Source organism: Pseudorca crassidens, chromosome 8 (assembly GCF_039906515.1).
Source record: "Pseudorca crassidens isolate mPseCra1 chromosome 8, mPseCra1.hap1, whole genome shotgun sequence".
NCBI lineage: Eukaryota > Metazoa > Chordata > Mammalia > Artiodactyla > Delphinidae > Pseudorca > Pseudorca crassidens.
Genome location: NC_090303.1, coordinates 50,208,087 through 50,230,703, shown reverse-complemented (window position 1 = coordinate 50,230,703; position 22,617 = coordinate 50,208,087). Strand labels below are relative to the sequence as shown.

The following is a 22,617-nucleotide window of genomic DNA, read 5'->3' as shown; positions in this document are numbered from 1 at the left end:
CAGGAAGTTAAAACAAACAGTTCACTTAGTAGGTTAAGAGCTGAGGGAAGGGTTGGCTAACATTAACTTGACGTGAGTCTAGCAATTCAGGTGTATAAACTTTCTACCTTTTCAGCAGGCAAAAGATGCCAGTGATCAATATTGAGGACCTGACAGAAAAGGACAAATTGAAGATGGAAGTTGACCAGCTCAAGAAAGAAGTGACACTGGAAAGAATGCTGGTAAACTGCTGCTCTGTTTTGAATTTTATTTTTAAACTAGAGATAACTGTAGCACTACCAGGTTAAAAACCATTGAAGGGGAGCAGAATTTGCCACCCCAAAATATGCCTTTTTGGCATATGGATTCTTTTAGGCTGATTATTTTTGAAAAATAGCAGACGCAGGGGAAGCTCTGAAAACCAACTAGAAGTTACCCTTTCCTAAGAGACAGTTACATTTATAAGGGAAATCTCCATTAGTAAGGGTGTCTCCTTCTCTGTGTCAGGAGGAGAAGCATGACTCTAAATCTCTAGAAACTCTTATCATGGAGAACACAAAGATTAGATCTGCTTAACAGCCTTACCCTTGTTTGCTGTTGTTACAAAACAAAATTCAACTGAGTAAATTTGAAGATATAATTGGCTTTATTAAATAATTCATGAATTGGGCAGCATCCCATCTAGCAAATAGAAAGGCTCACCAAGGAGCTGTACAAAATGGAAGGTTTTTATAGGCACAAAGGGGTGGGACAAGGAAGTCATAAACAAAAGAAAGAATTATTTCAGGCAGGAGCAACTTCCTTTGTGGGAAGAGCAGGGGTCTATCATGCAGATTACCTCACTAGTGCTGATCAGGAAGTTACAGATTGATAGGTTGAAATTCCACTCCTGGGAAAGGCTGAAACTGCAGTTAAGTTAGGTATTAAGTTTTGGTTTGTTGATGTGGAGCTTTGTCCATTTAGGGACTGTTCTTTGTTTTTGCTTTGTTTTGTTTTTTTAATACTGTGCTTTTCCTTTTTTTTTTTTTTTTTTTTTTTTTCCGAATAAAAAACATGTATTTGGGGTGTTAAGAATTACAGTTCAGGAGACAGATTTGGGTAAAACGGAAAGAGTGTTCCAGGGAAGAGAAGGAGTCAGGGGCTTACAAAGGCAAAGCCAAGAGGTTGTACTCTGACATAAGGGAGGAAGTATTTGTCCTTAAGGGATAGGCTGTCATGAATTATTTTAGGGTAAGGTTCTGGTAATTATCTTAAGCCCATAACTGGCTCCCCACACCCCTGTCATCTACACCTACCATCTTCTTTGGTCTTTCACTGCAGTGGGATTTAAGATGGTGGCTTGGACTATTTCAGGGAGCTTCTCAGTTTTCCTGAGTCTCTCCCTTGTATACAGGAGGTATACGTGTTATTAAACTTCTGTTTGTTTTTCTCCTGTTAATCTGTCTTTCTTATTACAGGGTTATCTCAGTCAAGAACCTAGAAGTGTAGAGGGAAAATTATTTTTCCTCTCCCACATCATTCACTGGAGAAACTCAATATAGTTGAAAACAAGTTGTTCAGATAAAATTCATCAGAAATTAAGAAAATTAATAATCATAATTATCTTTTGATTTAGAGTTAAAATCAACACTTTGACAAACTATTTTCCATAAGCCAAATCCAGCACTTAGCCTGTTTTTCTATGGCCACTAAGCTAAAAATGTTTTAAAATTTATATAGAGTTGCTTTATTTCTATTTATTTTTTAATTTTTATTTTTACATCTTTATTGGAGCATAATTGCTTTACAATGGTGTGTAAGTCTCTGCTTTATAACGAAGTGAATCAGTTATACATATACATATGTTCCCATATCTCTTCCCTATTGCATCTCCCTCCCTCCCACCCTCCCTATCCCACCCCTCCAGGCGGTCACAAAGCACCGAGCTGATCTCCCTGTGCTATGTGGCTGCTTCCCACTAGCTATCTACCTTACCTTTGGTAGTGTATATATGTCCATGCCTCTCTCTCGCTTTGTCACAGCTTACCCTTCCCCCTCCCCATATCCTCAAGTCTATTCTCTAGTAGGTCTGTGTCTTTATTCCTGTCTTACTTCTAGGTTCTTCATGACATTTTTTTTCTTAAATTCCATATATATGTGTTAGCATACGGTATTTGTTTTTCTCTTTCTGACCTACTTCACTCTGTATGACAGACTCTAGGTCTATCCACCTCATTACAAATAGCTCAATTTCGTTTCTTTTTATGGCTGAGTAATATTCCATTGTATATATGTGCCACATCTTCTTTATCCATTCATCCGATGATGGACACTGTCTTGATTACTGTAGCTTTGTAGTATAGTCTGAAGTCAAGGAGCCTGATTCCTCCAGCTCCGTTTTTCTTTCTCAAGATTGCTTTGGCTATTCAGGGTCTTTTGTGATTCCATACAAATTGTAAAATTTTTGTCCTAGTTCTGTGAAAAATGCCATTGGTAGTTTAATAGGGATTGTACTGAATCTGTAGAATGCTTTGGGTAGTGTAGTCATTTTCACAGTGTTGATTCTTCCAATCCAAGAACATGGTATATCTCTCCATCTGTCTGTATTATCTCTAATTTCTTTCATCAGTGTCTTATAATTTTCTGCATACAGGTCTTTTGTTTCCTTAGGTAGGTTTGTTCCTAGGTATTTTATTCTTTTGGTTGCAGTGGTAAATGGGAGTGTTTCCTTAATTTCCCTTTCAGATTTTTCATCATTAATGTATAGGAATGCAAGAGATTTCTGTGCATTAATTTTGTATCCTGCTACTTTACCAAATTCATTGATTAGCTCTAGTAGTTTTCTGGTAGTGTCTTTAGGATTCTCTATGTATAGTATCATGTCATCTGCAAACAGTGACAGCTTTACTTCTTTTCCAATTTGGATTCCTTTTATTTTTTTTTCCTCTCTGATCGCTGTGGCTAAAACTTCCAAAACTATGTTGAATAATAGTGGTGAGAGTGGGCAACCTTGTCTTGTTCCTTATCTTAGTGGAAATGATTTCAGTTTTTCACCATTGAGAACAATGTTGGCTGTGGATTTGTGATATATGGCCTTTATGATGTTGAGGTAAGTTCCCTGTATGCCTACATTCTGGAGGGTTTTTATCATAAATGGGTGTGTAATTTTGTCGAAAGCTTTTTCAGCATCTGTTGAGATGATCATATGGTTTTTCTCCTTCAATTTGTAAATATGGTGTATCACACTGATTGATTGGCGTATATTGAAGAATCCTTGCATTCCTGGGATAAACCCCACTTGATCATGGTGTATGATCCTTTTAATATGCTGTTAGATTCTGTTTACTAGTATTTTATTGAGGATTTTTGCATCTATGTTCATCAGTGATATTGGCCTGTAGTTTTCTTTTCTTGTGACATATTTGTTTGGTTTTGGTATCAGGGTGATGGTGGCCTCATAGAATGAGTTTGGGAGTGTTCCTCCCTCTGCTATATTTTGGAAGAGTTTGAGAAGGATAGGTGTTAGCTCTTCTCTAAATGTTTGATAGAATTTGCCTGTGAAGCCATCTGGTCCTGGGCTTTTGTTTGTTAGAAGATTTTTAGCCACAGTTTCAATTTCAGTGCTTGTGATTCGTCTGGTTATATTTTCTGTTGCTTCCTGGTTCAGTCCCGGAAGGTTGTGCTTTTCTAAGAATTTGTCCATTTCTTCCAGGTTGTCCATTTTATTGGCATAGAGTTGCTTGCAGTAATCTCTCATGATCTTTTGTATTTCTGCAGTGTCAGTTGCTACTTCTCCTTTTTCATTTCTAATTCTATTGATTTGAGTCTTCTCCCTTTTTTTTTTGATGAGTCTGGCTAATGGTTTATCAATTTTGTTTATCTTCTCAAAGAACCACCTTTTAGTTTTATTGATCTTTACTATCATTCCTTCATTTCTTTTTCATTTATTTGTGATCTGATTTTTATGATTTCTTTCCTTCTGCTAACTTTGAGGTTTTTTTGTTCTTCTTTCTCTAATTGCTTTAGGTATAAGCTTAGATTGTTTATTTGAGATGTTTCTTGAGGTAGGCTTGTATTGCTATAACTTCCCTGTTAGAACTGCCTTTGCTGCATCCCATAGGTTTTGGGTCGTGTTTTCATTGTCATTTGTTTCTAGGTATTTTTTGATTTCCTCTTTGATTTCTTCAATGATCCCTTGGTTATTAAGTAGTGTATTGTTTAGCCTCCATGTGTTTGTATTTTTTACAGATTTTTTCCTGTAATTGATATCTAGTCTCATAGCGTTGTGGTCAGAAAAGATACTTGATACAATTTCAATTTTCTTAAATTTACCAAGGCTTGATTTGTGACCCAAGACATGATCTATCCTGGAGAATGTTCCATGAGCACTTGAGATGAAAGTGTATTCTGTTGGTCTTGGATGGAATGTCCTATAAATATCAATTAAGTCCATCTTGTTTAATGTATCACTTAAAGCTTGTTTTTCCTTATTTATTTTCATTTTGGATGATCTGTCCATTGGTGAAAGTGGAGTGTTAAAGTCCCCTCCTATGCTTATGTTACTGTCGATTTCCCCTTTTATGGCTGTTAGCATTTGCCTTATGTATTCAGGTGCTCCTATGTTGTGTGCATAAATATTTACAATTGTTATATCTTCTTCTTGGATTGATCTCTTGATCATTATGTAATGTCCTTCTTTGTCTCTTGTAATGGTCTTTATTTTAAAGTCTATTTTGTCTGATATGAGAATTGCTACTTCAGCTTTCTTTTGATTTACATTTGCATGGAATATCTTTTTCCACCCCCTCACTTTCAGTCTGTATGTGTCCCTAGGTCTGAAGTGGGTCTCTTGTAGACAGCATATATACGGGTCTTGTTTTTGTATCCATTCAGCCAGTCTGTGTCTTTTGGTTGGAGCATTTAATCCATTTACATTTGTGGTAATATTGATATGTATCTTCCTATTACCATTTTCTTAATTTTGGGGTTTTGTTTTTGTAAGTCTTTTCCTTCTCTTGTGTGTCTTGCCTAGAGAAGTTCCTTTAGCATTTGTTGTAAAGCTGGTTGGGTGGTGCTGAATTCCTTTAGCTTTTGCTTGTCTGTAGAGATTTTAATTTCTCTGTTGAATCTGAATGAGATCTTTCTTGGGTAGAATAATCTGGTTTGTAGGTTTTTCCCTTTCATCACTTTAAATATGTCCTGCCACTCCCTTCTGGCTTGCAGAGTTTCTGCTGAAAGATCAGCTGTTAACCTTATGGGGATTCTCTTGTATGTTATTTGTTGCTTTTCCCTTGCTGCTTTTAATATTTTTTATTTGTGTTTAATTTTTGATAGTTTGATTAATACGTGTCTTGGAGTGTTTCTCCTTGGATTTATCCTGTATGGGACTCTCTGTGCTTCCTGGACATGATTGACTATTTCCTTTCCCATGTTAGAGAAGTTTTCAACTATAATCTCTTCAAATATTTTCTCAGTCCCTTTCTTTTTCTCTTCTTCTTCTGAGACCCCTATTATTCGATTGTTGGTGCATTTAATGTTGTCCAAAATGTCTCTGAGACTGTCCTCAATTCTTTTCATCCTTTTTTCTTTATTCTGCTGTGTGTTAGTTATTTCTACTATTTTATCTTGCAGGTCAGTTATTCGTTCTTCTGCTTCAGTTATTCTGCTATTGATTCCTTTTAGAGAATTTTTAATCTCATTTATTGTGTTGTTCATCGTTTGTTTTCTCTTTAGTTCTTCTAGGTCCTTGTTAAATGCTTCTTGTATTTTCTGCATACTATTTCCAAGATTTTGGATCATCTTTACTATCATTACTCTGAATTCTTTTTCAGGTAGACTGCCTGTTTCCTCTTCATTTGTTTGGTCTGCTAGGTTTTTACCTTGCTCCTTTATCTGCTGCGTATTTCTCTGTGTTCTCATTTTGCTTAACTTACTGTGTTTGGGATCTCCTTTTCACAGGCTGCAAGTTCATAGTTCCCATTGTTTTTGTGTCTGCCCCCAGTGGGTAAGGTTGGTTCAGTGGGTTGTGTAGGTTTCCTGGTGAAAGGGACTGGTGCCTGTGTTCTGGTGAATGAGGCTGGATTTTGTCTTTCTGGTGGGCAGGACCGTGTCCAGTGCTGAGTTTGGGGGTGTCTGTGAACTTATTATGATTTTAGGCAGCCTCTCTGCTAATGCGTGGGGATGTGTTCCTGTCTTGCTAGTTGCTTCTCATGGGGTGTCCAGCAGTGGAGCTTTTGGTCGTTGAGTGGAGCTGAGTCTTAGCGTTGAGACAGAGATCTCTGGGAGAGCTCTCACGATTGATACTACGTGGGGCCAGGAGGTCTCTGGTTTTCCACTGTCCTGAACTCGGCTCTCCCACCTCAGAGCCTCAGGCCTGACACTCCGCCGGAGCACCAACACCCTGTCAGCCACACGGCTCAGGGTGAAAAGGGAAAAAAACAAAAGCGAGCAAATAAATAAAGTTATTAAAATTTTAAAATATTATTAAAATAAAAAAGTATTTAAAAAAAGAAGAGAGCAACCAAACCAATAAACAAATCCACCAATGATAACAAGTGCTAAAAACTATACTAAGGTAAACATAAAAATCAGAATCTAGTCAGTCACATACAGCAAACCCCAAGTCTACAGTTCCTCCCAAAGTCCACCTCCTCAATTTGGGATGATTCGTTGTCTATTCATATATTCCACAGATGCAGGGTACATCAAGTTGATTGTGGAGGTTTAATCCGCTGCTCCTGAGGCTGCTGGGAGAGATTTCCCTTTCTCTTTGTTCACACAGCTCCTGGGGTTCAGCTTTGGATTTCAACCTGCCTCTGTGTATAGGTTGCCTGAGGGCGTCTGTTCTTCACTTAGACAGGACGGGGTTAAAGGAGCAGCTGATTCGGGGTCTCTGGCTCACTCAGGCTGGGGGTACAGAATGCGGGCCAAGCCTTTGGTGGCAGAGTCCGGCATGATGTTGCACCAGCCTGAGGTGCGCCGTGCATTCTCCCGGGGAAGTTGTCCCTGGATCCCAGGACCGTGGCAGTGGTGGCTGCACAGGCTCCCGGGAGCGGAGGTGTGGAGAGTGACCTGTGCTCGCACACAGGCTTCTTGGCGGCGGCAGCAGCAACCTTAGCGTCTCACGCCCATCTCTGGGGCCCGCACTGATAGCTGTGGCTCGCGCCCATCTTTGGAGCTCGTTTAGGCGGTGCTCTGAATCCCCTCTCCTCACGCACCTCAAAACAATGGTCTCTTGCCTCCTAGGCAGCTCCAGACATTTTCCCAGACTCCCTCCTGGCTAGCCGTAGTGCACTAGCCCCATTCAGGCTGTGTTCATGCAGCCAACCCCAGTCCTCTCCCTGGGGTCTGACCTCCGAAGCCCAAGCCTCAGCTCCCAGGCCCCGCCCACCCCAGTGGGTGAGCAGACAAGCCTCTCAGGCTGGTGAGTGCTGGTCGGCAGTGATTCTCTGTGTGGGAATCTCCCCGCTTTGCCCTCCACACCTCCGTTGCTGTGCTCTCCTCCACAGCTCCGAAGCTTTCCTCCTCCGCCACCCGCAGTCTCTGCCCACGAAGGGGCTTCCTAGTGTGTGGAAACCTTTCCTCCTTCACGGCTCCCTCCCACTGGTGCAGGCCCTGTCCCTATCCTTTTGTCTCTGTTTATTCTTTTTTCTTTTGCCCTACCCAGGTACATGGGGAGTTTCTTGCCTTTTGGGAAGTCTGAGGTCTTCTGCCAGCGTTCAGTAGGTGTTCTGTAGGAGTTGTTCCACATGTAGATGTATTTCTGATGTGTTTGTGGGGAGGAAGGTGATCTACACGTCTTACTCCTCTGCCATCTTGAAGCGTCCTCCTATAGAGTTGTTTTAAATAAAAGGGAAAGAAAAATAAAATGAAGAATATGAGACATCATATTTTAGCTTAGCAATAAAGTAAAGCAATGCATATAGGCATTTTGTTTTTACTTTTCTAACTTGATAAGCTTCTCTTTATTTGATATTGTTCAAATACTTTTAGCCAAGACATCCCCTCCAGCACTGTCATGGCCAGTAATGAATGAATACATTCTATTCCTTCTTTGCAAATAAAAATGAGTTCAGGCACAAGAACTCACTGGTTTCTTCTAAAAACATTTGTCAGATCTTAGAAATGGTTACGAAAAGTCCTCTGCCAGTAGAAGGAGGAGAAATGGCAAAGGAATAAAAGTTTCCACCAAACAGTGACTGAAGCTTAGAAAATGTAGATATGTATTTTAGATTTCTTTGTTTTGGGAACATCAGTAGAACAAAAACTCCTTCACAAGTGAGAAGAGTATATTTCATATTTCTTAAAAAAAAAAAAAAAACCTCATCAGGCCAAAGCAAAAAAAGAAGCTTGTATTATCTTCATACTTTGCTCAAAACTCTTACTCCCAGTAAAAATTGGAATTTTGACTTCTTTTATGTTTATAGTTGTCTCAAACTTCCCTGTTGCCCTTTCCATACAGGCAAAACATGTGATTTTTAAAAGATAAAATTAAATCTGTAAACAGCACAGAAGCTTGGAACGTACACCAAAAAAGTTTAAATCCTTATGTTTATAATTGGGGGAAAATAAACTTTTGAGGTAAAGGAGGGTTATCTTTTTCTTCTTTATTTGAAACATCCAAATGCTGTTTTGTTATTTATATACTCAGGATTGTTTTGTAGGCAGTTTGGTTGTCGTCATGTTTACTATTCACTTGTGGCAAGTTCACCTGGGAATTTTTGTTTTGGATAAATATCGCATCCGTCCCCATTTGTCAGGTTTTTGGGTTCCTTTGCCCTATTACTCAATGTGTCTTTGCTCTTGGAAGTCAATTTAATCTAGTATCAGACTGCCAAAACTACACATACATGCTCACACACAGAACTTTCCAAGCCTGAATCCAGAGCTCTGACACAGGATAGCATAGTGTCATCACGGTACGGGTAAGTGGGTATCCTCTGGAACCATATTCCTGGTTCAGATTGGGGCTCTACAACTTACTTCCTGTGTAATACTCACTTAAATGAGCTAACTCATCTGTGCCAGTTTCTTCTTCTATAAAATGGGAATAGTAACAATATGTAATTATTATTACTTTAAAAATTATTATTTATATCTATGAACCAGACCGATTCATAATGTGCCTCAACCTACTTTGCTGTTAAGGCAGCATTATTGTCAGAGTAAGACAACTCTTTGCATCAGTTTCTAAAGCTGAAAGATTTACAATGACTATAAGCAAATATAACAGGCAAAAACTAAAAGCAATCTTTATAGTAATAGCTACCATTTGATTGACTATCTCTGTATGCCAGGTACTTAATACAATCTGTGTTGCTTCTCATATTTCATAGATGAAGTAACTATACCTTAGATAAACTATTTTAACTAAGGACACACAGCTGGTAAGTGGGCAGAGTCAAAATCAATCCTGGGATGGCCTGAATCCAATGCCCGTACTCTTTCTACCATGCCATGTAATCCTGTATTAAACCATATATACTTATAATAAGGATCCGTGAAATAATTTTGAAGCGCATCCACCCACATAGGATTTTAGGTAGTCTGTTCCTCAGGATCCTCAGATCCTAGCCAGGCACTGTCAAAACTAACCCCTCACTGAGTCCTGTTCCTGACAACTGGTTGGGGCCCAAAGAGCTGGTGTTTGGAAGACAGGGGAAGAAGTGAATCTAAATCTCCAGTTTGAATTTTGAGGGGAAAAAAGTGAATCTAAAGTATTGCATATTTCAAACGTGTGCATAAACTCCAAGTATCGTCCTGTGAAGGAGCCACCTGAACGATGTCCTGCCCCCGATTAGAAATGATCTGTTCTAATATGTAGATAATGAGTTTGCAGAGTCTAAGTAATCTTAAGTCTTCTGTCTAATGTTGCTTAGAACTTTCATGCAAAAATGGTGTGAAGATTTTATTAAAACAAAACAATAAATTCCTTAGGTAACTTACAGAATGGTCACTTCATGGACTGCCAAAAATGAAGCAGTTTTGTGTTAATGTCATGAAGGATAAATTAAGTGAAAACAAAACAAGTTGACCATTAAAAGAAATGAATAATTTGGTCCCATGTGTGTATATGCATGTGTATACACACACACACACACGCACACATACTCATACTTACACATGTATAGAACTTTGCCTCTCTCTAAACAGTATGTTACATGGTACATTAACAGGCTCTGGCTGAGTCCATTAAAATACTAAAGCCTGATTTTTCACAGGGTCATTACTATAATGGAGCAGATGACTAAGGAGCAAGCTCATAAGCAAAACGAATGATCTAGTTTAGCCAGTATTTATTTACTGAGCACCAACTAAATGCAGGCTCTGTTCTAGATGCCTGGGATGCATGTGAACAAATCAGCCAAAGGTCCCTTTGGAGCTCACCTTCAAGTTTACAATCATGATCAATCATTGTAGACCAGCTTAAAATAAAATTACATGTGTATACTTCTGAGAATCCAGGAGTGGTGACAAGCCTGGAATTTAACAATTATTCATTCCCTTCCACCTTCACAGGTCATATTTTTGGAATGAAGTCAACGATTTAATCAATGCTCACTCTGGTAACGTTCTTGACTTGTGCTGTCAGCTGTGTTCTGATCCCTGGACCCTGTCTCCTCTAAAGAAGCTGGAGGCAGCGTGCGCTGAGAGCCCTTAGCTGGAGTATGGCGGCTGGTTAGCCTTTGCCCAGAGATATCCACAAGGACAGGGCAGGGAGCAGCTATTTCTTCTTCTCTCGTAGAAAGTACAAATGCATTGGCAGAAAGCAGAATCACATTAAAAAGATAGAACACACACAAAAATTATTATTATAAATGCATTCTTGGATTCTGCAGTATTCTCTATTAAGCCAAATGAGTCACCTCTTTCTTTTTTTCCTTTAAGGTGTCCAAATGTTGTGAAGAAGTAAGGGATTATGTTGAAGAAAGATCTGGGGAGGATCCATTAGTAAAGGGTATCCCAGAGGACAAAAATCCCTTCAAGGAGCTCAAAGGAGGCTGTGTGATTTCATAAAAAAATTTTTTTTTAATTCCATGGAATATCTTGAGCTTTAATGACATACTGTTTGGTCATATGTAATAATACTATTAAGCATGTACATGAATTTTAAAATTATAAATATGAGCATTTAATAAAATTTGGACTGTGATAATGCATAAGTCTATGCTTTTCTTAAAGTACTTAGCACAGGGTTTAACACATAATTGACAACAAGTATTGATTGACCCATTTCTTTAACAATAATATGTTTTATAAATGAGTCTATATTATTCCGGATGCCAGGATATAGTTAATGTTTTATGTTTCTCCATTACCCTTTCAGCACGCTTAATTTCATGGTTAGACTTGTATTTTCCCCAACCTTTCACTTACTTAGAGAATTAAGAAATCTATTCTTTTGATTCACGGAAAACCTATCTTGGCAGAATGTGAAGAGTTTTGTTGTTGATGTTCTGTTTTTTGTTTCCCTCTTTCATCCCCCAGTCAGCAGCAGTGGTTGTAACATAACCTCTTTCTGCATTCTTACCAATTCTGCTTGTCACCAATGACATGACTCTTTCCCAGAATGCCAGTTGGATTAAGGGTTCAGTCTGTGGTCATGGAGCATGGTGGATTTAAGAAGCACTCAAATAAAGGTCATGAGAAGCCAGAAAGGTCTGGCTCTGGCACTTTACTGCCTGCCTGACTTTGGATAAATTACTTAATCTCAGTTTCTTCTACTGTAGGATAGGGATAATAATGATCCAACCCCCTTTTTCATGGTGGTTAAATATTGTACTAGGGTAACTACAGCACTTAGCATATTGTCTGACATGTAGTAAGACCCAATAAGTGTTAACTAGTATTATTACTGGGAACAGAACTAGACAAAATACTTAGAATCCTTTAAGATGCATGTTATTCCATCCCCTCCCCACGAAGACTCACCAGTATAGTCCTTTTTTTCTGCAGCAGTGACAGAATAGGATTTTTTCTGCAGATGATAGAATAATAGCCATCACCTGCATCACCTTCCTAATCAGTTTCCTCCCGGCATCTTAACTGAGTTTTCATAAGCCAAATTTCACTACCTTTGTGCTAATGACTAAGAGATAACTTGCCTACGCTTCTGTAACAAATAACAAGTGTAAACTACCCCAACTCAGAAACTATTTTTGTTGTGTCTCTTTGTTGCTATCCCACATTTACAGTGCTGTTTTTGGATACATTAGTAGTCAGAATACTCACAAATGCTAATTGATTGTCATCCTTTTAAAAACAAGATAAGGGCTTCCCTGGTGGCTCGGTGGTTGAGAGTCCGCCTGCCGATGCGGGGGACACGGGTTCGTGCCCCGGTCTGGGAAGATCCCACATGCCGCGGAGCGGCTGGGCCCGTGAGCCATGACCGCTGAGCCTGTGCGTCCGGAGCCTGTGCTCCGCAACGGGAAAGGCCACAACAGTGAGAGGCCCACGTGCAGCAAAAAAAAAAAAAAAACAAAAAACAAGATAAGAGTTATCTATGATTGGGCCTGGAAGGGAATCTAAAGGTCGTCTCAGGTTTGGCTCCTAGCACAGTGCCCTCCTACTCTGGCCAGAGTAAATGTTCAGCAAAGATCTATTGACACTTGTCCAACCCCTTCATCTTGGAGTGGAGAAAATCGAGGATCAGAGAAATGAATTGGCAAATTTCTCAGGGCCAAATTCTGGATCTCTGGATGAATCACTAGCAACACATATCAAACTGTTACTGAGTCTAAGCGCATACTGCTTGCCGCACGACAGGCCAATAATCAAGAGATGAATTCTTCGGGAAACAACTCTATTCAGAAAGCAATAAACAACTCTATTCAGAAAGCCAGCAAACCAAAAAGGATGGTGGGCTTGTGTCCCAAAGAACCATCTTGCCTGAGTTAGAATTCTGGCTTCTTTTATACTAAAAGGAGAGGGAGTAAAGTCAAACCTTTCCTAGTTCCCATCAGCCTCTGGAGGGGATGTATTCATTTCTTCTTCCCTGCCATCGTTCACAGGTGGGCCTGGTCAGAATGTTTCCTTTGAGCTAAACAAAGGTATTTTAGCTAAATGCATATTACCTAGGAGGCAGGGTTCCCAAATATGGGCCATTATGTATAATTTAAGCTTATAGGCAATATCCCTTTAGTGATTAACTTGTAATAGAATACAAAAGATTCTTCCCTATTACAAAACATGCTTTGTGTATTAAGGGATTCCAAGATAAACTACAGGAGTCTCGTCTTTTTTCCTCAGGAGAAGCTTTTTTCCCCTGTGTAAAATTACAAAAACCCTCTCCACCCTTACCCCCAGCACTCCCTATCTCCCTTTCCCACTCTAATTTTCCTCCATAATACCCACCACGTTCTAGCATCCTATATGTTTTATCTATTTGTTTGTTTAATTGTTGTCTGTCTCTAGGAGCTTTTTCCATGTGCCATTTAATGTTTATTAAGTGTTCAATATATCTTTTTTTTCTGATTAAAAAAATATGAAGTCTTGGCTTTGGCATTTAGTAACATGTATAGTCCTAACAACATCTCTACCTTTCATCTAACAACTGGAAATAGATTTGGGAGCCAGAAGATGCTACATTAAAACCCTGACTCATCCACTTTATAGCTGAGACCTTCAGATAAGTAATTTCAACACTTGAACTTTGTAAAATGGATTAAGGTGGATCCTTATGTGACTATATAAAATCATTTAGATAGGAGATAAACATATAGAAAAAAAGTAATAAATGTCTTCTATTATTATAAAACCTTTAGACTTCCTGTAGTCAACAGACTTAACTATTAAATAATCCCTGATGTGCCACCTCATTTTCTCACCTGGATTTAGTCATACTGAGCTCTCTACCCGAAATGTCCCTCCACTCCATCTCATTTCAGCCTTTTGAAATCCTACCCTTCTTCTGAGGCTAACTGAAAACTATCTCAGTCTCTCATTCCATTCCCAGCATATATCTCTTAAGTCATTTAACATTACTTTGCTTTCTCTTACTCTAATTTATATGGTTGTCTTAGTATCAATGCTATACTGTAAATTTCCCAAGTCAGAAACTGTTCATCTTTGAAACTGCCATATCAACTAATAAATTGTCTCTATAATTTAATTAACTTAATAAGTGTTCAATTAAAAGCAGGCAAGGGAGGTATTTTTTATATTGGATAACTCAGAATTCTTATTGGCTTAACTAATGATTAAATCAACCATAGGGTAAAATTCCTGTTGCTTAAAAATACAGATTGTCAGCAGAAATTTGAATAAGATAAAAATTATAGGAAAGATGGTCCAGGAAGAAGGTAATAAAATCAGAATGTCCCTCAGCCTACACAGCTACAACTGGCAGTCCGTGACTGTGGATTTTTTTCAGAAGTTGTTATTCCAGGGCCACCAGTGTACATATAGGTGAGTTTAAACTTTAGCAAGAAAAAAAAAAAAAACGCTCACTGTTATTTTAATTTGGATTGATTTGATTTTTGCCCAATTTCAAAACAAGGCTAATTTCAAACTTCCTAAATTCTTAAAAGAATGTATTGCCACAAGGAAGACAGTAAACTGAGTAATGAAAAAGACCAATTATATGCAGTAGAAATTAAACTCTTATATGGACAGAATTGGTAAATCATTTTGATACGATGAATTGTAAGTAATTGTTAATGAAAATTGGAGCATCAGACCTGGTCATCTTGTGATTTCCTATTATTTTTATCTGGAAAAGGAATCTTATAATAAATTGAATGAATATCAAATGAACCGAGTGCATCAAATGTGGGTTAAATATTTCCCTTAAAGAAACAATCATTTTCATGGCCTAAACAGTCACCATTTACTTTACAAATTTTAGAAGAGCAGAATTTGGGAGGTAACCTAGTTTTATTTATACTACAGAACAGAGGCAGAAGGGATCTATGTCTTGAAAAACTCACAAGATAAAACCAGAACCCTGCTTTTTTGAGCTCATGTTATATTAAATCAACTCCAATAAAATTAACCTCAACATTTGCTTATAGACTTTTCTTTACATGGATTTTTAACAGCATACTTAATACATTAGGAAAATAGTCAAAGAGCTTTCCCTTTCTTTACATGCCAAGGTAAATATGTCATAGTCTTTGCTCTTTTATACTTTAAAAGTGAAAATAACCACATGGTTAATTTTTTTTTTTAATTTAGCAGATTCTTTAAAACATTTGTCAAGAGACAGTGGGCTAATAAAGGTTCATTTCTGATTACATCTGTCATCTTCACTGCAGAATGGTTTCTACACATACCATTTTGTAAAGTAACTTCATTAGAGGTAATATGTACAATATAAGTAAAAAGTTAACACAATTGGATACAACTAATAATGGATTTTAACATTTGTTTATCCAAAATATTTTGCTGATGAAATATGTCTTCGAGAATACACGAGAAATTGCTTACCATGGTTGCCCCGTAGGAGGTGAAGTAGTGCTTAGGAATAGGGAGCTACGTACTCTTGTATTTTGTTTTTTTGTTTTTTAAAGAAAAAAGTACCCATCATTTTACCATTTAAAACCAAACAACAGCAAAATGTTTTTCAGTGCCATGTGATCATGAGATGTCAGCATTTCCCAACTCAGTTTAATCAATTTACTTAATATATTATTAGCATGTGAATTATTTGATAAGAATAAATTTTTAAAATTATACTAATATGTATTTCATTTCTAATTTAAGTCTCATAATACTGTGGAAGAAGTTAAAGAACCATTTAAAGAACCATTATGGATTTATAAATATCACTGCATGCAACTAGATGATTTCACAGGGAAGAAATTTCAAGGCCAAAATAACTCTATTCTTATGATTTGGAACAGACAAACATTAATTTACTTAACCAACTTATTTAATTTGGGTGCTGAACTTATTTAATTCAGGCCACATTAACTTACTTTCACTAACTTATTTAAGCTAGTTTTAACCAACCTTTCAAATTTAAGCAATGGGGAAATTAAAAAAAAAATCAGTTCTGGAAACAGGTATGAGCTTTTTGTGTTGGCTCACTGCTTGCTAACAGGGAAAACTCCTGCAGCTGATCCAAGTTTTTTGAGCCTGGGAGATCCTGGAATGTGTGGTATTTCAAATACAGAAAATGAAGCTCCTAAATATTTTTCTTTGTGAAAGTGATGTGTCAGATGTAGATACATAAATACAATTAGAAATGAAATTCACCTTAGCTAATTCACCCCTCCCCTACCCCATGACATATCTCACAAACTAGAAAACCAAAATCCGGGAAGAAATAAGTGACTTTTCTAGTGATGGCCAGTGGCAGAGAAGGGACTGCAACCCATCAAGGGGCTCATTGTTCTTTTCATTCTAATATATTTATTGAGGATAAGTGGGTGGAGCCTGGTGAGGAATTATGAGCAAACAAAAACCTCTGCTTACAAAACGGAATGGCTATGGTGTCTAAGGCCAAATACCCTGAAATATTCAGTTACTGCCTCTACTCAACTTGAATTTGACTCTATAGGCAGGAGGTAATCTCTGGGGAGAAAGGAATATGTATCTGACTGCTTGGGATACTTTATTTTTTCTTCCTACATGCTTTATTTTTCTTCTAGTCTTTTGAGCATCATTAACAACGTTTTAGATAGTCAAAGGGAAATCTTGTATTGCATGCAAACGTTTGTCACATCAGACATTGTTCCTGGCTTCACAAAGTAGCAGCTAGATGCATGTTGCTTTCCAGAAAGTGGAGTAACCAATACTAAGCGAATCCACTGCAAACATCCAGGAAGATGCTTGAGCCAGGAATTCAAAACCCTCGGTGTCAAGTGTCACCCAAACCTTGACAAATGGGGAATGGAGAAATACTTTCTGGTAAGAACTTCAAGATTTCTGCTTCTGTCTTTTCTAGGATCATCCACTTATATTTAGAACATTACAAAACATTCCCCTGCAGAAAGAATAAAACTCTGTTGTTGAGGGTGACAATTTATTAATGTCAGAAAATGGCTGTGCGAGTTATAAACAATATTCACATCCCGATGCCTTTTTTATTCCAAAATTTGTTAATCCGCTTCAGGCATTTAACAGACTGGGTGTGTATACATCAACAGATGCGATGGGCATTTCTGTGATTACAGCTCAGTTTCATTTTCCTCTTGGGCCTTTTCTTAAGCGTCCACATTTCCCACAGTAAACATGTATGTAGCTGGAGGAAAGTTACATGCTGTATATTTTTGAAACTCTTGGAGAAGTGAAGGGCCGTTATTTCCTGCCGGCTAGTGTCCTCCTTTTCTTGCTTCACAAACAAAACCCGGATGTGACTTGGGGGGAAAAAAATGGAACAAAAGTAAAACTTTTGTTGTTTCTCCAGGAAAGTGGGCTCGCTCAACTCCAACCCTTTGGCCCCAGCCCAGGCCGGTCTCCCGCGGGCGTGGCAGGGTCGGGAGCCGGGGCGGGCCCGGCCAGCATCCCCGCGGGAGCCCGCACAGCGCAGCGCGCAGCCTCTCTGCGTCCTTGGGCCCCCTCGCAAATTCAACCCTCCCCGGGCTCCCGGGGGCAGGCCTCCTGGGGTTGTGGAGATCTGAGAAAAAGAGCAGGGGTTTTAAGATCCTGGGACGCTAGGCAGGGCTGGCGTGAGGGGAAGTCGTCGGGGAGCTGGGGGAGGCTGTCACCTCCTGCGCTGGCCGGGTGCGCAGGCAACGTAGTTAGTTCGGGACGCGGCACGTCCAGCCGCCCCACTTCCACAGCTGTCCCTGCGCCCAGTCTGGGGCGAAAATGCCGGCCCTTCACATCGAAGATTTGCCAGAAAAGGAAAAGCTGAAGATGGAAGTTGAGCAACTTCGCAAAGAAGTCAAGTTGCAGAGACAACAGGTAAGTTGGATGTCCCAGAATATTTCCTTCTCTGAAATGAACCAAAGTCAGCTTTTCCTAGTTTGTTGCAGTAAAACAGTTTTTGGCTCGGGGGGTGGGGAGCGGGGGTTGGGGTTTTGTTTTGGGTTTTTGTTTTTGTTTTCCTTTTTTCTGCAGCTTCTTTTGAAGAAGGGCTTTGGTGGTGCTTGGGAACTGCCAGCTGATGTGGGGAAATCACAGGAGGTAAAGGAGAGAGCAAGGATCTCATGAGTAATTTTAAAGCCAAATGTTTGAGAATGAGGGGAACAGACAAGAAATTCTGCCTGCTGTTAGTTGGTTTTAAAAACTACTCAAGCTGTAGGGAAAAGGCAGATGGCTACTTAGTTCCTTGATCTTTTTCATAAGGGGAAAGAACGGTATTTAAAGGGTTTTTTAAAAAAAAATCACAATGTAAGTCTTGAATTACCTAGTTTTGAGTTTCATCAGGGCTCTCTAGGAAGTGTGTGATGAACAGTCCACTGGGACTTGGGAGCAAAACATTACAGTATCTATCTTTATTTATTTGTAAATCTCATCCCTTTATAATTTCCACTTTATGTTTTGTAAGTATGTGCAATGAACTAATACCTATACAGTAGTATCTGTATTTATTTATGAACAAAAATTATACTGCATACAAAAGTTCTTTTTTGTGATCATGATTAGAAATTTTAGAGACCACTGAAGTGGATTACAAATTCTGTTAGAACATATGTCCCAGTGTTCAGAAGTCTCCACTGAAATTTGTTGGAGACTTTGTAATTTTTACTTTAAGTTTTTATTGGGAATACAGGCCTTCGTTTCTTCCCTTTTTCCTCAATCAGGCAACCTGTAGTCCAGGAACAGGTTTTTGGATAGATAATTTTTTAAGGGAAAAATAGTCCTTTCTCCCCAACAAGAAACATAGTCCCTTCTCCCCAGCAAGAAAAATTTAAACTGATTTTATTTCTCTATGGTCTAATACTAGAAAAAGGTAAGGAAAAAATGGAAAGGAAGTAGGTATGGTTAATACGTTCACTTACCTTCCTGCTCTAGTTATGGTAAATCTGTTCATAACAAGAGTCTTGTTACTCAGAAGGCACATTTTGAGTGATGTTTGGAATGTGCAGGCTTTTTTGTGTTTTACTCTTTATACATTTCTTTTCTCAAATTTAATCTGTAACTTCCAAATCCCTAGTCTTCCAGGATTTTGAAGTTCACAGTCCTTTTTGTACATGTTGAAAGTTTCTGTGGCTTATTAATACTGCTGTGTTTAAAGGAAAAACCAAAGTTCCAGGACCCAGTGCATAGGATTGTTTCTTGAAACTTTAAGGGATCCATTTTGTGGATGGCAAAGCCCACAGTTGGGCATCTGTTGATCACTTAGATTTTTTTCACGCATTGAACCTCAGAGGTTACAAATTAAACAGAGTTGCATATATTGAAGTTGAAATATCTTAATATTTGGTATCACTATGCAGAACTTATAGGGAAAAAAAGAGACAAGTGTCTTCCAATTATCAAGCTTCAAATTAGAAATTGGGCAGGGGCCTGGATGCAGCTGACTGTGTGGAAGTTAAAGGTATCATTCATTAGCCTTTCCTCCCTGCCAGCTCCCTCCACTCCTTAGGACACACCCTGCTGGATTGGCTTTTCAGTTCCAGAAACCCCAAGTCTGTGCCAGAGGGAGAGAAAACTTCAGGGATAACCTTAGAGGGTAGAGGGAGAGGCAACTACGTCCTAATAATAAGATTCCAGCATTTTATTATGTACTTTGAATTATAGAGTCTTAGTGCTAGAAAAACATTATGGCTCTTAGAGATTATTCAACCCACTCACTTTTAAGGATTAAAAAACCTGAATCCTGAGGAGGCTAACCAGCCTTTTAGTTAAGACCCCAGAGATAATGATAGAGCAGTTATGAAAACACTAGAACACATATCTTCTTGATGCCCAGTCCACTATTCTGTCAATAAATTGTTCACTTCTGAGCCGTGTATTCTGCTCAGGCCAGGGATACAAAATACACAGGCTGAATTCTGGCTCTAGCTAGTTGTTGTTCAAACATATCCTCTTGACTGTGGAAGGAAATGCATCAGAGAAGTCATTATTCACTTCCGGAGGTTACACATCTTTTTGGAAACCTAATGAAGAAGCCTTTCTAAGAACAGATACAATTTGGGGAAACATGAGTCTTATCCACAAATTTCTCTGTGACCACAGAGCCCAGCTTATGGACACTTACATCATCACCTCTGAGAATTCACTTAAAATGCCCGCACAATGAATGTCAGCAATGATTGACAGCAAATGTTACCTGAGAGAATGGTACTTGGAAAGATTTGTAAAGATTTTGTTTTGCCACATTTTAACTGTATCACCTAGGCCTCCACCCTGACGTGCCAAGAATCTTTGAGGTGTGGGAGTAAAATACTAAATTTTTTATTAAAAAAAATTTTTAATTGTGGTATAATAGACATGAAACATTATGTTAATTTTAGACATATAACATAGTGATTTGATATGTGTATATATTGCAAAATGATATATTTTTGGCTAGTTTAGAATCTCATCTTTTAATAATTTCTAGTTTATATTTTATAATTATACATGATGTATTAACACAGTAGTAACTGCACTTAGTTACAAGTAAATAATTATTTACATTTTGGGATACATATGCAAACATTTTTTAGTGATCAACATTAAAACAGTTTGAAGATTACTAATCTAGATTACAAAATCAATGGGAACATTTGCCTAGTTTTAAGAGGACTCCACTGGAATTTTCTGGAACTTCTGTAATTTTTACTTCTAATTTCTTACTACTAATGCAGGCCTTCATTAAGACAGTAATCCTTTTTTTCTTTCTTTCTTGTTTATTCCCCTCCCTTTTTTAAAAATCAGTCTTACAAACTGTCTCTTTTGAATGGAGTTTTTGAAGAAACTATTCAATCCTTCCTCCATTCAGAAAAAGTTTGAACTACTTACATAAACACAAGCCTCAGATAAGCCTACTAAGCCTCTGATGTCTTTTCTTATGATCAGTTCTGAGCAGAAACATGGGGTGGGGATGGGGATGACTTTTGGACAACATTAGCCTCTCCGGAGTCAGACTTTCTTCAATGCTTCTAGCATTTTATGAAATTGCAGAACCTGGCACATACCCAGTAAGTGAGACTTTTTGCAGGTCACACCCCCAAACATTTGGGGAGTATCTACTATTGCATCTGTTCATTAGCGTGCAAAATTGAAAGTGGAGTATGTTTCAGTTCCTAAAATATGGTGGACATGTCATAATTGTATTTCAGCAGAGGAAGGAAATCATGAGGCATAGTGGATAGAAAATGCTGGTGGTAATTTTTTTTCTTTTAGCAGCTTTATTGGAGTATAATTGCTTTACAATGGTGTGTTAGTTTCTGCTGTATAACAAAGTGAATCAGCTATACATATACATATATCCCCATATCTCCTCCCTCTTGTGTCTTCCTCCCACCCTCCCTATCCCACCCCTCTAGGTGGTCACAAAGCACCGAGCTGATCTCCCTGTGCTATGAGGCTGCTTCCCACTAGCTATCTATTTTACATTTGGTAGTGTATATATGTCCATGCCACTCTCTCACTTGGTCCCAGTTTACCCTTCCCCCTCCCCGTGTCCTCAAGTCCATTTGGAGGTAATTTTTTTAATACAGTGACTTTCAAACTTTTTTGACCTTGACCATAGTAAGAAATATATTTTACACAGACTGTATCATTCATATATATTATATAGGCTCTGTGCTGTAATCTAATATTTTTATTCTATTCTATTTCATTTAAAAACTTCTGGTTGTACCCAATTATATTAATTTCACTGAAGGGTGGTGACAAAGTTTGAACAATCCTGACCTGATTCATTCTTTCTTTCCTTTCTTTTTCTCCTTAAGGTGTCTAAATGTTCTGAAGAAATAAAGAACTATATTGAAGAACGTTCTGGAGAAGATCCTCTGGTGAAAGGAATTCCAGAAGACAAGAATCCCTTTAAAGAAAAAGGCAGCTGCATTATTTCATAAATAACTCTGGGGAGAAACTTCCTCCTCAGTGGAAGAAGTAGTTTGTTGTAGTTTTCTGAAATAAAACCGACATGCCTTTTAAAGAAGGAACAACAAAATTTAAAGGAGACTTTCTTAAGTGCTCACAGAGATATGGTTTTGTCTGAAAGCTATGTGCTTCTCGTCTTGCGCACTACACACCCCTTTTAAGAGGACAGAGAGTATCAAATGTACGATTATGGGAATAAGGACATCACTTGTGCATGACTCACCTCTTTCAGTATATTGCTTGATGCCTCAAATAAAGTTTTATCTCTGGAAAATGAGTGTGGGTGATTTAAGAAGGCTGTTGTTTGGGGGGATTTTTTTTGTTTGGTTTTTTTGCATTACCTTTTATACTTCTCCCATAACCTTTTGGGTGTTTGGGACCTGTATCTAAAGATTAGGTGGTTTGATAAATCAGGTCTCAGATCCAGCTCTCTCTGCTTCACATCTCAGGAGGTTTACAGCGCTGAGTTCTGACTCCTGGAATGTTTTCATCTAACATTAACTATTAGGGAACTGAGTGAGTAGAGTTCCTAAAGTTGATGGAGTCAGACTATTTGAGTCAGGAACCAGGCCAAGCCACGTCTACACTAGCACTTCCCGGTTTATGTCATACAGATTTTGTTCAGAGTGTTTCTACGATAGTGGCCTGGAGAAAGGGAGTGGGCTGGGAATCAGGAGGACCCCCTGGGGGCCAGCGGTGGTCTGTCCTCCCGCAGGGAGCCACATCTCCAAC

The 22,617-nt window shown here is 38.6% G+C and overlaps 2 protein-coding genes across 2 annotated transcripts; both read left to right on the top strand.

The window, feature by feature from the left end:
• Positions 1 to 111: 111 nt before the first annotated feature.
• GNGT1 (G protein subunit gamma transducin 1) lies at positions 112 to 10,974 on the top strand. Its single transcript, XM_067745533.1, has 2 exons — positions 112 to 221; positions 10,846 to 10,974. Exons 1-2 carry the CDS (start codon positions 126 to 128, stop codon positions 10,972 to 10,974), a joined length of 225 nt encoding a protein of 74 aa, XP_067601634.1. The 5' UTR covers positions 112 to 125.
• A 6,418-nt stretch (positions 10,975 to 17,392) lies between these two features.
• Positions 17,393 to 22,159, top strand: GNG11 (G protein subunit gamma 11). The gene is made up of 2 exons (XM_067746395.1): positions 17,393 to 17,808; positions 21,732 to 22,159. The coding sequence occupies exons 1-2, from the start codon at positions 17,713 to 17,715 to the stop codon at positions 21,855 to 21,857; spliced, it is 222 nt and encodes a 73-aa protein (XP_067602496.1). The 5' UTR covers positions 17,393 to 17,712; the 3' UTR covers positions 21,858 to 22,159.
• The last annotated feature ends 458 nt before the right edge of the window (positions 22,160 to 22,617 follow it).

Excerpts from the sequence above, each read along its gene's own strand:
- GNGT1 (XM_067745533.1), top strand. The coding sequence starts at position 126 with ATGCCAGTGATCAATATTGAGGACCTGACAGAAAAGGACAAATTGAAG. Across the intron at positions 222-10,845 it reads TGACACTGGAAAGAATGCTG|GTGTCCAAATGTTGTGAAGA; the intron begins GTAAACTGCTGC and ends TTTTCCTTTAAG.
- GNG11 (XM_067746395.1), top strand. The coding sequence starts at position 17,713 with ATGCCGGCCCTTCACATCGAAGATTTGCCAGAAAAGGAAAAGCTGAAG. Across the intron at positions 17,809-21,731 it reads TCAAGTTGCAGAGACAACAG|GTGTCTAAATGTTCTGAAGA; the intron begins GTAAGTTGGATG and ends TTTCTCCTTAAG.